The sequence below is a fragment of the Salmo salar genome, chromosome 16 (assembly GCF_965601325.2).
Source record: "Salmo salar chromosome 16, fSalSal1, whole genome shotgun sequence".
Taxonomy (NCBI): domain Eukaryota; kingdom Metazoa; phylum Chordata; class Actinopteri; order Salmoniformes; family Salmonidae; genus Salmo; species Salmo salar.
Window position 1 is genome coordinate 44,381,036 of NC_138306.1, and position 12,824 is coordinate 44,393,859.

The 12,824-nt window shown below is 42.9% G+C and overlaps 1 protein-coding gene across 1 annotated transcript in view; it reads left to right on the forward strand.

The window, feature by feature from the left end:
- Window positions 1–12,824, forward strand: part of LOC106573896 (microtubule-associated serine/threonine-protein kinase 3) — a 54,197-nt gene that overhangs the window by 29,098 nt on the left and 12,275 nt on the right. Inside the window, exons 8-24 of the mRNA XM_014149330.3 lie at window positions 5–214; window positions 2,920–3,021; window positions 3,223–3,355; window positions 3,468–3,523; window positions 5,384–5,472; window positions 5,765–5,973; window positions 6,139–6,277; window positions 6,361–6,493; window positions 6,777–6,942; window positions 7,042–7,143; window positions 7,382–7,504; window positions 10,350–10,462; window positions 10,644–10,798; window positions 11,330–11,451; window positions 11,793–11,996; window positions 12,267–12,493; window positions 12,595–12,717. Of these exons, the coding sequence (XP_014004805.1) occupies window positions 5–214; window positions 2,920–3,021; window positions 3,223–3,355; window positions 3,468–3,523; window positions 5,384–5,472; window positions 5,765–5,973; window positions 6,139–6,277; window positions 6,361–6,493; window positions 6,777–6,942; window positions 7,042–7,143; window positions 7,382–7,504; window positions 10,350–10,462; window positions 10,644–10,798; window positions 11,330–11,451; window positions 11,793–11,996; window positions 12,267–12,493; window positions 12,595–12,717 (2,406 nt within the window). The remainder of the gene's footprint in view (window positions 1–4; window positions 215–2,919; window positions 3,022–3,222; window positions 3,356–3,467; window positions 3,524–5,383; window positions 5,473–5,764; window positions 5,974–6,138; window positions 6,278–6,360; window positions 6,494–6,776; window positions 6,943–7,041; window positions 7,144–7,381; window positions 7,505–10,349; window positions 10,463–10,643; window positions 10,799–11,329; window positions 11,452–11,792; window positions 11,997–12,266; window positions 12,494–12,594; window positions 12,718–12,824) is intronic.

The following is a 12,824-nucleotide window of genomic DNA, read 5'->3' on the forward strand; positions in this document are numbered from 1 at the left end:
TTAGGCCACAGTGCAGATGGAGGAGCGCTTGCTGGATATCGTCACTGCCTGCTCCCCAGACAGCACCCTCCCACTGTCTGACGGCGTACTGGGCTTCATCCAGCACCAGCTGGTGGAGCTGGTCCGAGACTGTCTGGACAAGTCCCACACGGGCCTGGTCACCTCGCGCTACTTTGTGGAGCTGCAGGATAAACTGGAGAAGCTGCTCCATGAGGTGGGATGTCCACAAATGTCTTTGCGTCTGGGTTTAGCAATGTGATTGATAAATATCTTCAATTCAAAAATGTGATCGATAAATATCTTCAATTCAACAATGTGATCGATAAATATCTTCAATTCAACAATGTGATCGATAAATATCTTCAATTCAACAATGTGATCGATAAATATCTTCAATTCAACAATGTGATCGATAAATATCTTCAATTCAACAATGTGATCAGCCGATAACTGTCCATGATATTGATAGATATCTTAGATTCAGCAATGTGATCAGCCGATAACTCTCACTTGAGTCTGTTCCCTCAGACTACCCATTGTTTAATGATTTGTATGATTTGCTTAGGATTCTACTGCTACTTTTTGCACTTACTAAGCTGTCTAAAGTTAAATATTCATGGGTTGTCCTTATTCGTTTCTAAAGAGGTTATGGAGTTTTTCACAAAGGTTAAGACCGAAGGAATGAAAAAAGAAAGACCGTAGTCTGGTATCAGAGGGAAAAGTTGATGGCATTTAAATCATTTCTGAGGGATCTTCTGGCTTCTGTCCTTTAGCTTCGGTTCACTGTTCAGTGAGCAAAGCCTCATGCCAACACTGACAATGAACTTTGCCTGTTACATCACTTCCTCCCCTCGTTGATTCTGCTGTCTGTCTAGGGAAGCATCAACATCATTAAACTGTCCATATACATGTAGACACAACCCTACCATATTAGTGCTGCTGCGTATAAATGAACTACTTGTTCCTCAGTTAAACATTCAAATGTGATAGCGCTGAATCAAGAGGAATTGATTGAGCCTGGGCCAAGAGAAACGAATGGCTAGACAGTCTCAAGCTCTAAAGCGCACAATAGATTTGGAAATGTAATTTCCCCATAATTGGTAGTGCGACTGAGCTGTACTGTCTTATCCATATAGATCCTATTAAATTACTAATGTATTCTAATTCTATGGTCTTATCACTGTTATGTTGTTTCTGTGGCAACATCTTTCTCCTGTGTGGACAGCCAGGGTGTACTTTCAGATAGCAGGCATGGCAGGGGCACAGCTGAGATGATAAATGTGTTCCCATACAGTGAAATAAATTATCCTTTGACATGGCCAGTTTTCTTGCACTGAAATATCCTCAAAACTACAGTATGGATATGTCAACCTCCTGAGGAATATATATGCTGTTTTTGGTGGGCATGTTAGTTATGTGGTTTCATTAGTGCAGTTTGTCACCCTAGCCATGTTTAATTTAAGGCAGACCCAACGACGATGACTCACTGTTTGAATCAGGAGGCTTTCGGAATATGCAAGAGGAATATTATCGTTTGTTTAATGTAACGTCCTCTCTGACGCATTGTTGTGGGGATACGCATGTGTGTAATGTTTCTTGCCACGTTGTATCCATCTGTTCAGGGGGACACATTACTTTTCGCTTCCTTCTTCAGACATTCGTCTTCATTGCTTTGGCTTGTTTCATTTCTTTATGAGTCTGACTGAGTCCGTCTCATGTGGTTCCGTGGGGTTGTTTCCAGTTAGGCGTCTTTCCATGATGCACACCATATTTCCTGTTTTGCATCTTTAATTCAAAAGAGTTCTCACTGCATTCTTGCTGTGTCTAGGTGGTTCATCTAGATAAGACTTCAGAGCATTCTCTTGCACAGAGCTGCCCTTATTCGGAACTCAGTGTTGCTCTCACCACTCTAACCCGAGCAGACAGTTTGCCTTGAAGCCAAACTCACTTAATGTAATGTGTGGTAAATAGTTAGTTGTCCTCTTTTTGTGTTTGTCTGTACACTGACAGCTGTCCAGAGACTTGCCCCTGACCTTAAAGGACACCGCAGCAATCGCCAATGCTGTTCTGCCTCTTGATCCTCGTGAACTAGAACATGATTACAATGCTTATATTGAGTTTCCTATACTGATGCATAGTGTAAGGGCTTAAGAACCATTGGCTTCCTGATTTGTGTACTGTAGAACAATCTATTCTCTGGAATTGATCATCCACTGAAGTATTTTCTAACAAGCACAAGTGTAATTTCTTCCCTTGAAGGCACCAAAGAGATTTGAAGAGAAACTGCACTGTGTGGTCCTGTCCATGAACAACCCCTAGCAGCTAGCTCCTTCCCCCTTGGCATTTGGGTGGAATTATTGCCATATTACGTACGCTTATCCAGTCCTCTCAGATATACAGAGGTGCCTACCCACTGCACAAAGATGTCTATTCCACGTTGGTTCAAATGTAATTTCATTGAAATGACATGGAAACAACGTTGATTCAACGAGTGTGTCCCCAGTGGGTCAGGGTTAGCGCCCTCAAACTCAACTCTGGATCTCGAAACCAGTTCCACTGCGTTTTTTTCATTGTTCCACTCTAAGGGACTGATTTAGACCTGGGACAATGGGTGTAATTAATTATCAGGTGGAACAGAAAACCAGCAGGGTCCAGACCTCGTAGGGTAAGAGTTGAATACCCCTGGGCTAGGGTTTCTTTCTGGACAGGACCTATCTCTGCAAGAAATCCATTCTATGATCATTCTGCATGTAGCTAGGTTGTTTTGTTAGCTTTAATGCTATGTGGTTGTGCTCTTTCTATGGTGAAAGATGTGAATAGGCTTTTCTCTTTTTGATCTCTCTGTGTCTTCAACAAAGTTGATAATCTCCATGTTATGCTCTGTTAAAAAGCCGGCAACATTTTGTCTTTGCATTTCAGGCGTACGATCGCTCGGAGAGCGAGGAGGTATCCGTCATCACCCAGCTGGTGAAGAAGATTCTCATCATCATATCCCGACCGGCGAGGCTGCTTGAGTGCCTGGTGAGATGGAGAGAAAGTCTCATTCTGATTGAAAATGAGAGTGATTCTGTTGAGAGTGATGGAAAGCAGTCTCTCTTAATCTGTTGTGTTGCTTGGGGAATGGAAGGTTTTTAAGCCACTGCATCGCCAATAAGCTCTTTCATGGCTAGGTGATTTTATTCACCATAATCTAATTTAATGGGCCTTGGATGTAATTGGCAGGAATTTGACCCGGAAGAGTTCTATCATCTGCTGGAGGCAGCCGAGGGTCATGCCAAAGAGGGCCAGGGCATCAAGACGGACATTCCACGTTACATCATCAACCAACTGGGCTTGACTCGCGACCCCCTCGAAGGTATTGGTACATCTTTTGCCATAACATTGACCTGAATTTCCCACACTTGAGGCAGACATCCAGAACCAGTCAACATCATGTTCAATCATATCTTTCTCCCCTGCTCTTTTAGATATGGTACAGCTTGAACAGTCTGCTCCGTCAATGACAGTGAAATTTGATGTGGAGGTAAGGAGTTAGCCGGCCTGACAGAGCCTGCAGAATAAATTCAATTAACAATATAGGTCCTGATAGCAGCTTTGTTTACATGACTTAATTTAGTAGTCTGGCTATATAATCATACCTGTGCCAGTCGGATAATGAGTCCCCGGGCACCTTCTTTTATAACGTGAGCCTCCTAACTTGTCATGACTTGACTTTAACATTAATCTGAAGACTTATCTATTTACCTAAATATGTTTAATTGTTATCCAATTAAATTAATAATGTAACAATTAACTCATTAGGATCTGGGGCACCACGAGAGAGATTCTTTAAAGAGTTACCATCTCCCAAATTAAACTCTAAAGTTCTTTACCTATCACATCTATAAATAAATTTTAGTCATTTAGCAGACGCTCTTATCCAGAGCGACTTACAGTAGTGAATGTATACATTTCATACATTTTTTTTCTATAAATAGTCAACTTATTAATCATAAGCTTGTATCATATCATCATTCTGAACTGTTGTAACCTCCTTGCATCTACAAAAACCTGAGCCTTATGATTCAGTACTACACAAATTGGTTTATTTATTTATTTACTAGCTAAGTAAATGGTAAAACAGAATAAACATACACACTTAATAGGTTAAAAACAGGTCCCTAGCGGAATGACAACAATATGGCTGCTTGTTACAAAAGAGATGGAGGGGGGGGCAGAGAGGAACAGAGACACTTAACCTTAGTACATTTAGAAACTACTCATTTACTGTAATCATATACTTTGCACATGAACCGCCGCCCCCTTTGAGTAAGAAATCATGAATGTATTTACGTGAAATGCCATATCTATCTCGTTGGACAGGGCCTTGGAAGGCTCTGATTGCCCGAAAAATGATTCCAACAACTCTTACTGTTGTCTTCTCTCTAGTTGTCTGGTATCCGGTGACTTGTCATGTAGTCCTGAACAGAACTACAGAATTGGCTTTCCTTCCATTTGCGCCTGAAGATGCTTCTTTGAAGATAGGCTAGCCAGCCGTGTCGATGGTTCCCAGTGGGGTGATGAGAGTAGTGTAATACAATGGTTTGAACAGAGTAGTAGAATGGTCCAACTTAAATTCACTTTCGAAGATACTTTACTTAGGAGAGCTAATCAGCCGTACCAGTGATTGTCCAGGAGGTGAGTTTATCGTCTCTACCTCGTGTTGAGATTCAGAGTTCAGACCACTTTAAACGTGAGCTGCAGCTCTACATCTCTCTGGTCTAGTATGTTAATTTCTTAACCCATCATTTTATACAGTTTGTTCGAAAGGGCGGTTCCGTCAGGCTGACACTCTCTGACCTCACTCAGGGGCGTGACTTGTCACTGTTCAAAGTTTATGTAAAACAATGATCTCTTATGGATCCTAAAATCACATCCCTCACTTAACAAAAACACTTTAATCTTTTTTCATATTACATGCACAACACATCGGATGGAAACTTGGTACATGTATTGGGTATACTTTCCAAGTTAAAGTATTTCCTTTATAACATTTTTAATGACACCACAAAATAACAAACACTATGACATTAGTGTTCTATAGATTGCCTCTGACCATTCCCCACATTCTATGTTAGAAATATTGTTCCAGTATTCGCTTTTGAACGTGTTAGAGTTTTGGTGGGAAAAGTCTCTTGAAACAAAGGCACATTCCTTTGGTGAATTTGGAGATGGAGACCTGAATCTTCTCCTTTTGATTTACAACAGAACGCGAGCTGTTAATCCCAACCAGTTCCATCCTCTGCACGTGAGAGGGGGTCTGGTTGAAGTTATTCATTTCAAACCTGATCTGACCTGTTTGGATTCTCGTGGACAGTCATGACACTTCTCTTGTTGTTTGCAGCAGAATAAGTGTCCACAGACCCCAACGCGAAGGAAACCGCTGGAGAGTGACTTTGAAACCATCAAGCTCATCAGTAATGGAGCTTATGGGTAAGTGCTAAACAGGCAGGTGGTTAACCACACTAATAACTAAAAAAAACCTCCCAATTAGCTCTTAGCATACATGCATTTACTCTAAATCAATGCACTCAGCAATAGTCAGTTAAAGGTTGAAGTTAAAAGGTCAACTGTAGACTTATGTCATGATAGGTAAACATTTAGAGAACTACTGAAAAAATTGACTACACTTCCACTGACAATGAATTAACCTACCCCTGTAGTCATGGTTTATCAATGTGGAGGTCTTGTATGACCATGGCTCTTGTCCTGTGGCTGTTGGCAGGGCTGTGTACCTGGTCCGTCACAGAAACACCCGGCAGCGTTTCGCCATGAAGAAGATCAACCGGCAGAACCTAGTCCTGAGGAACCAGATCCAGCAGGTGTTTGTGGAGCGGGACATCCTGACCTTCGCCGAGAACCCCTTCGTGGTCTCCATGTTTTGCTCCTTTGAGACACGACGCCACCTGTGCATGGTGATGGAGTATGTGGAAGGTAATGTCATATGAGGATCTACCCCAAGACTGATATGTTTATCATGACTCCCTCGTTTATCATGTTTCTAAAAGAGGCGGACTGAATGAAAAAAGTTGGAACGGTGAATGTGTTCCACCCATGATTTCTCGTAGCTGAAGCATAATGGTTGGTTATCTCTTGCAGGTGGGGACTGTGCCAACCTGCTGAAGAACATGGGCCCCCTTCCTGTGGACATGACCCGGATGTACTTTGCTGAGACTGTGCTGGCCTTAGAGTACCTTCACAACTACGGCATCGTCCATAGAGACCTCAAACCTGACAAGTGAGTACAGAACCAGCTTTAGTCTTTACACAGCTCAAGTTGAAGAAAGTGTAGTTTGAACATTTCTCTCCATCCCCCTGCAGCTTGTTGATCACCTCTATGGGCCACATCAAACTGACTGACTTTGGCCTATCCAGAGTTGGCCTGATGAACATGACTACCAACCTGTATGAGGGTCACATGGAGAAAGACACCAGGGAGTTCATCGACAAACAGGTGAGAGTCAGTGGTGTAAAACTTAACCCTTTATTTGTCCTTTCATTATAATAAAGTACATTCAGCTCCATAGTAAGGCATAGGACAACAATATACCGAAAATGCCAGACACGTCTTGAACACAAAAGCACATATTCACACACTTACACCAGGTCAAATACTCAACCCAGTATAGGTGTACCATCTCATAACTACTGTGTAACTACATTTCAATGTGTTAAAAAAATAAATCTGAATACACACGCTAACGGTATAATTCAACATTATCGGTGTGGTTCTATAGGTGTGTGGCACCCCAGAGTACATAGCCCCAGAGGTGATACTGAGACAGGGCTATGGGAAGCCAGTAGACTGGTGGGCCATGGGAGTCATCCTGTATGAGTTCCTGGTTGGATGTGTGCCCTTCTTTGGGGACACACCCGAGGAACTCTTTGGGCAGGTTGTCAGTGGCAAGTATCCATTGATGGAATATAAACAGTGTATAGGCTTTTTAAAATGGTGTTCAATGTGGAGATCCTCTCATTAACGTGTGCTTGCCCGATGTACAGATGACATCACCTGGCCCGATGGGGACGAAGCTTTACCTGCAGACGCCCAGGACATGATCACACGGCTGCTGAGGCAGAGCCCTCTGGAGCGCCTGGGGACAGGTACGTAAATCACTCTGCTACATTCCAATGTCCTACTAACATCCCACATGGAATTCATGTCCCATCCCACATGGAATTCATGTTCAATTGCTTCATTCTTAGTGGTGCGCTAGTGTAGATATTGGAACCAAGCCCTCGTCTTCCATTTCACGTCATCCCGGTCTGACGTTTTGCTGTTGGCTATTGTTCTGAAATCTGCACACATGACTGGGATCTACAAAAATACATTTTGTTCTAGGAGGAGCACCTGAGGTCAAACAACACCCATTTTTCTTGCATCTGGACTGGAACGGGCTACTGCGACAGAAAGCAGAATTCATCCCTCAACTGGAAGCGGAAGACGACACCAGCTACTTTGACAGTACGTGGCAGTCCTTCACAAGTGGTCTTTTTTTCATGTATTTTTATTTATCCTTAAATTTAACAGAGAAGTCACATAGAAATGTACATCTCTTTTCCAAGTCAGCACTGGCCACGAAAGCAGCATACATAGGCTGTTCTCCTATGGGGACAGCCAAAAAACCCTAATAGTGTATGGCTGCGTTTAGACAGGGAGCCAAATTCTGGTCTTTTAACCAATCAGATCAGCTCTGAAAAAGAGCTGTTCTGATATGATTGGTCAAAAGACCAATTAGTGGAAAAAATATCAGAATTGGCCTGCCTGCGGTAACACAGCCATACAGGCTTAGAAGAAGGGTGCTATCTAGAACCTAAAAGGGTTCTTCGGCTGTTCCCATAGGAGAACCCCTTTTGAAGAACCCTTTTTTGTTCCAGGTAGAAGAACCCTTTTGGTTCCAAGTAGAACTGTTTTTGGTTCCTTGTAGAACCCTTTCCACAGACAGTTTTACCTGGAACCAAAAAGGGTTCTTCAAAAGGGTTCTCCTATGCGGACAGCCGAAGAACCCGTTTGGAACCTTTTTTCTAAGACTGTGTTTTTCTAAGACACATGAGACATCACACAACATAAAACATAACAATGAATGGAAGTGTAAAGTGCATAAGAGAACTTAAAAGAGCAGGTCTTATTAAAGGTGCTACTCAGGATGAAAAATAATAATTATAAATTGTATTGTAATTTCAGAAAATGGCCATAAATATACAGTTGAAGTCGGAAGTTTACATACACCTTAGCCAAATACATTTAAACTCAGTTTTTCACAATTCCTGACATTTAATCCTAGTAAAAATTCCCTGTCTTAGGTCAGTTAGGATCACCACTTTATTTTAAGAATGTGAAATGTCAGAATAATAGTAGAGAGAATGATTTGTTTCAGCTTTTATTTCTTTTAACACATTCCCAGTGGGTCAGAAGTTTACATACACTCAGGTAGTATTTGGTAGCATTGCCTTTAAATTGTTTAACTTGGGTCAAAGTTTTGGGTAGCCTTCCCCAAGCTTCCCACAATAAGTTGGGTGAATTTTGGCCCATTCCTCCTGACAGAGCTGGTGTAACTGAGTCAGGTTTGTAGGCCTCCTTGCTCGCACACGCTTTTTCAGTTCTGGCCACAAATGTTCTATAGGATTGAGGTCAGTGCTTTGTGATGGCCACTCCAATACCTTGACTTTGTTGTCCTTAAGCCATTTTGCCACAACTTTGGAAGTATGCTTGGGGTCATTGTCCATTTGGAAGACCCATTTGCGACCAAGCTTTAACTTCCTGACTGATGTCTTGAGATGTTGCTCCAATATATCCACATAATTTCCCTTCCTCGTGATGCCATCTATTTTGTGAAGTGCACCAGTCCCTCCTGCAGCAAAGCACCCCCACAACATGATGCGCCACCTCGTGCTTCACGGTTGGGAAGGTGTTCTTCGGCTTGCAAGTCTCCCCCTTTTTCCTCCAAACATAACGATGGTCATTATGACCAAACAGTTCTATTTTTGTTTCATCAGACCAGAGGACATTTCCCCAAAAAGTACGATCTTTGTCCCCATGTGCAGTTGCAAATGGTAGTCTGGCTTTTTTATGGCATGGTATGACGGCTGCGTGGTCCCATGGTGTTTATACTTGCGTACTATTGTTTGTACAGATGAACATGGTACCTTGAGGTGTTTGGAAATTGCTCCCAAGGATGAACCAGACTTGTGGAGGTCTACAATCTTTTTTCTGAGTTCTTGGCTGATTTTTTTGTTGTTGATTTTCCCATGATGTCAAGCAAAGAGGGGCTGAGTTTGAAGGTAGGCCTTGAAATACATCCACAGGTACACCTCCCGTTGACTCAAATGATGTAAATTAGCCTATCAGAAGCTTCTAAAGCCATGACATCATTTTCTGGAATTTTCCAAGCTGTTTTAAAGGCACAGTCAACTCAGTGTATGTAAACTTTTGACCCACTGGAATTGTGATACAGTGAATTATAAGTGAAATAATCTGTCTGTAAACAATTGTTGGAAAAATGTCCTGTGTAATGCAGACAGTAGATGTCCTAACCGACTTGCCAAAACTACAGTTTGTTAACAAGAAATTTGTGGAGTGGTTGAAAAACTATTTTTATGACTCCAACCTAAGTGTATGTAAACTTCCAACTTCAACTGTATCTGCAGCAATAGTGAAATGATGGTGTTTCACAGTATTACTTAAACACCAGTGTTGTGAGTGGCTGTGATATTCGCCTATAGATTTTTCTAGACGGAGCAGCATCTGTTGTCAAAATAGGAAAGCTATTTGGACTTTGGCTGTGCTCTCTAGTGGAAATTGCTCTATAATTTCCTGGTTGCTAAAATTCTATACGGTTTTCTCAATTTCAGTTTATGTGAGAAAACAAGCACTGAATAGTGTAGGGAATCAAGGTGAAATGTTGTTTCTACAGCTGTTTGAAGATGGTGGACAAAAACCGAAAGTAAAATGCTCAAGTTTGAGTCTCTGCCATGTTACAGGAAAATGGGGGGTGTGGGAGGGGGGAGATTTTGTTTTGAATGCAGCCTAGTGCTGTTGCAAAGCACCTAGCTTTCACATAGGGAAGATTTTCTGAGAAATTCTGTGTGCAGCAGCTTTTAAAACAAAGATCCATTTCCTGATATTGCCAGTATACTGCATCTCTACATATGTAGTAATATTTGCTTTTCATCCCGCTCTTGCTGATTTTATATTTTCATTAGTCAATTATGTAGAATAAAGATATATATTTTTTAAATATGCTAAATGACCAGGTTGGATGTTATGGTAGGGTCCCTGTTCCATGCATTCTATGTTGTCATGTTTTCAGCTCGCTCAGAGCGGTACCACCATTTGGCCTCAGATGAGGATGATGAAACCAACGATGAAGAGTCTTCCCTGGAAATCCGACAGTTCTCCTCCTGGTCCAACCGCTTAAGCAAGGTTTGGAACATACCTCTTCAAATATTCGTAATTTTGTCAGAACAGGTAAATGTCTAATATTACTAGTTAGTAGAGCATTTCTCTGTCATTGTAAATAAAATCATCTTTAAATCTGTTTTTTTTGGAGCCAAGTTCACCAAACTTGGCCACCTTAGCTAATGTGGCTACTCCATGCTTTCAGGTATACAGCAGCACAGAACATCTGGCCACGCCGTCCAACCTGAGCTTCTCATCGGGCCACAGCGAGGACAAGGAGGGCTGGGATGGATGTTTCACGCCCTCCCCAGGAGGAGACATCCACAGACAGGAACGCCAGCATCAAGATCGCAGGGGCAGGTGAGCAGAGCCAGGATGAGTTTATTGCTCTCTCTTTCTGTTAGGATTCCCTGTGTAGGAGTTCAAATATTTCCTTATCGGAAGCACTGCAGAACAGTGGGTGAACGTGCATAAAATGATGATTAGTTCAGAAAGGTCAAATTTAGCTGAGTAGGGTGTGCATAAATGTCCAAAATGACTATGCTAGCTTTAGATATATCATTTGGTGGGGGCTTATATCTGTCCTATTTCACACATGTTCAAGTGTGTATTAATACGCATGTGTGAATTTGACTATTATTTTTTCCATATCCCAACTCTCCCTGAGACGCCGTCAGAGAGTGGGGTCATGGCCAGGGTCTACCATTTTTAATGGTGACCCTGGAGCAAGTGCCTTGCTCAAGGTACAGCGACAGATTTCTCACCTTGTTGGACCATTAACCTTTCGGTTACTGACCCAACGCTCTAACCACTAGGCTACCTGCCGTTCGATATAATGTGTCACCATTGTTATGTCTCTTCCAAACTGACACTGCGGTTTACGTGTTGCAGCCTGCGCCCTCGGGCCTCGTCCAGTTCCTCCCAATCTGAGAGGAGCGCCAGCCCCCTGGTGATGAGCAGCACCCACAGTCTGGAGACCACGCCGCGCTTCGCCTTCTCCACAGACGATGAAGGTGAGCTCAGCCCCATGCCCCTCCGTCCGCTCTGCTTCAAGTCTGCACAACCTTATGGAAACCAACAGAAATTGAAACAGTGCTTATGATATTTCATTGCTCATAAAACAAACAGATTTGTGTGATATCGCTTTTTTAAATTCCATGTTGATAGGAGGATTAAGGACGAAGCAAGGTGCAGACTGATCAAAGAGGAAACAGTCAAAACAAAGAGTTTGAGTGTACACACTTCCTCTTTTGTTTTCAGTGACCTTCCATCCAGACAAAGTATTGTGTTTGCAGAGACATTGCCTATTTTGGTCAAAAATATAGATATATGCCCTTACTTCTGTGCATTACAGCTGAGGTGGTTGTATCAAACCTGCATCGGATTCGTAGCAACAGCACCGGAGCGAAACACTCTTCCCCCAAGGACCACGGGGCCTCCCGACGCTTTGGGAACCAGCTGGAGACGCCAGACAGACAGACACCAGACAGTCCGAGGCTTGGGGGCAAACTACCCAAGTGTGCTTCCGTCTCCGCCCTGTCTCTCGTCATCACTGCAGGTTAATTACACTGTCATGCAAGTTTCCTCTGGGCACAGTGGTAACGGTTCAGAAGCTAAATATGTTAGTCATACAGGGATGCTGGTCCCCAGCAGGCAAATATCACTGAATAGGGTGTGGATATGTGACCGGTGTGTCTGCACAGAGCTAATGGATTTTAAGTTACTTGTAAATGCTAAACAAGAGCAGTCTCTTGTTCTAAATTCCACCATTTTACCATACTTTTTCTAATTTCCTGAACATGAACTCATCCTTTGTGCACCTTTCCAGACGACATGCTCGGCGGCCTCCAGCCCAGCCCCATCTTAACGCGCTCCCTCTCGTCCAACCCTTCATCTCGCGACTCATCCCCGAGCCGAGACCTGTCGCTTAGCCTCAGCATCCTGGGGCCACCCATCGTCATCCACAGCTCGGGGAGGAAGTACGGCTTCACCATGCAGGCCATCCGCGTCTACATGGGTGACAGCGACGTTTACACTGTGCACCACATGGTCTCGGTGAGTGCCCCGTACTATTCTGCTCCAGAATTAGCCAAAAGTTGCATAACCACACAGACTTTCAGTAATTGTAATAATAATAAACCACTTTTGTTTTACAGAGTGTCGAATATGGCAGCCCAGCCCACGAGGCAGGACTGAGGGCCGGTGACCTCATCACTCACGTGAATGGAGAGTCGGTGCAAGGCCTGGTCCACACAGAGATAATGGAGCTGCTTCTGAAGGTACAGAAACAAACACAATCTCAAGCCTAATGTCAAACTATATCCACACTCTTTGGGATATTATGAGCTTTAATCAATACTAATACCTCATTGGTTTTTGTGAAACC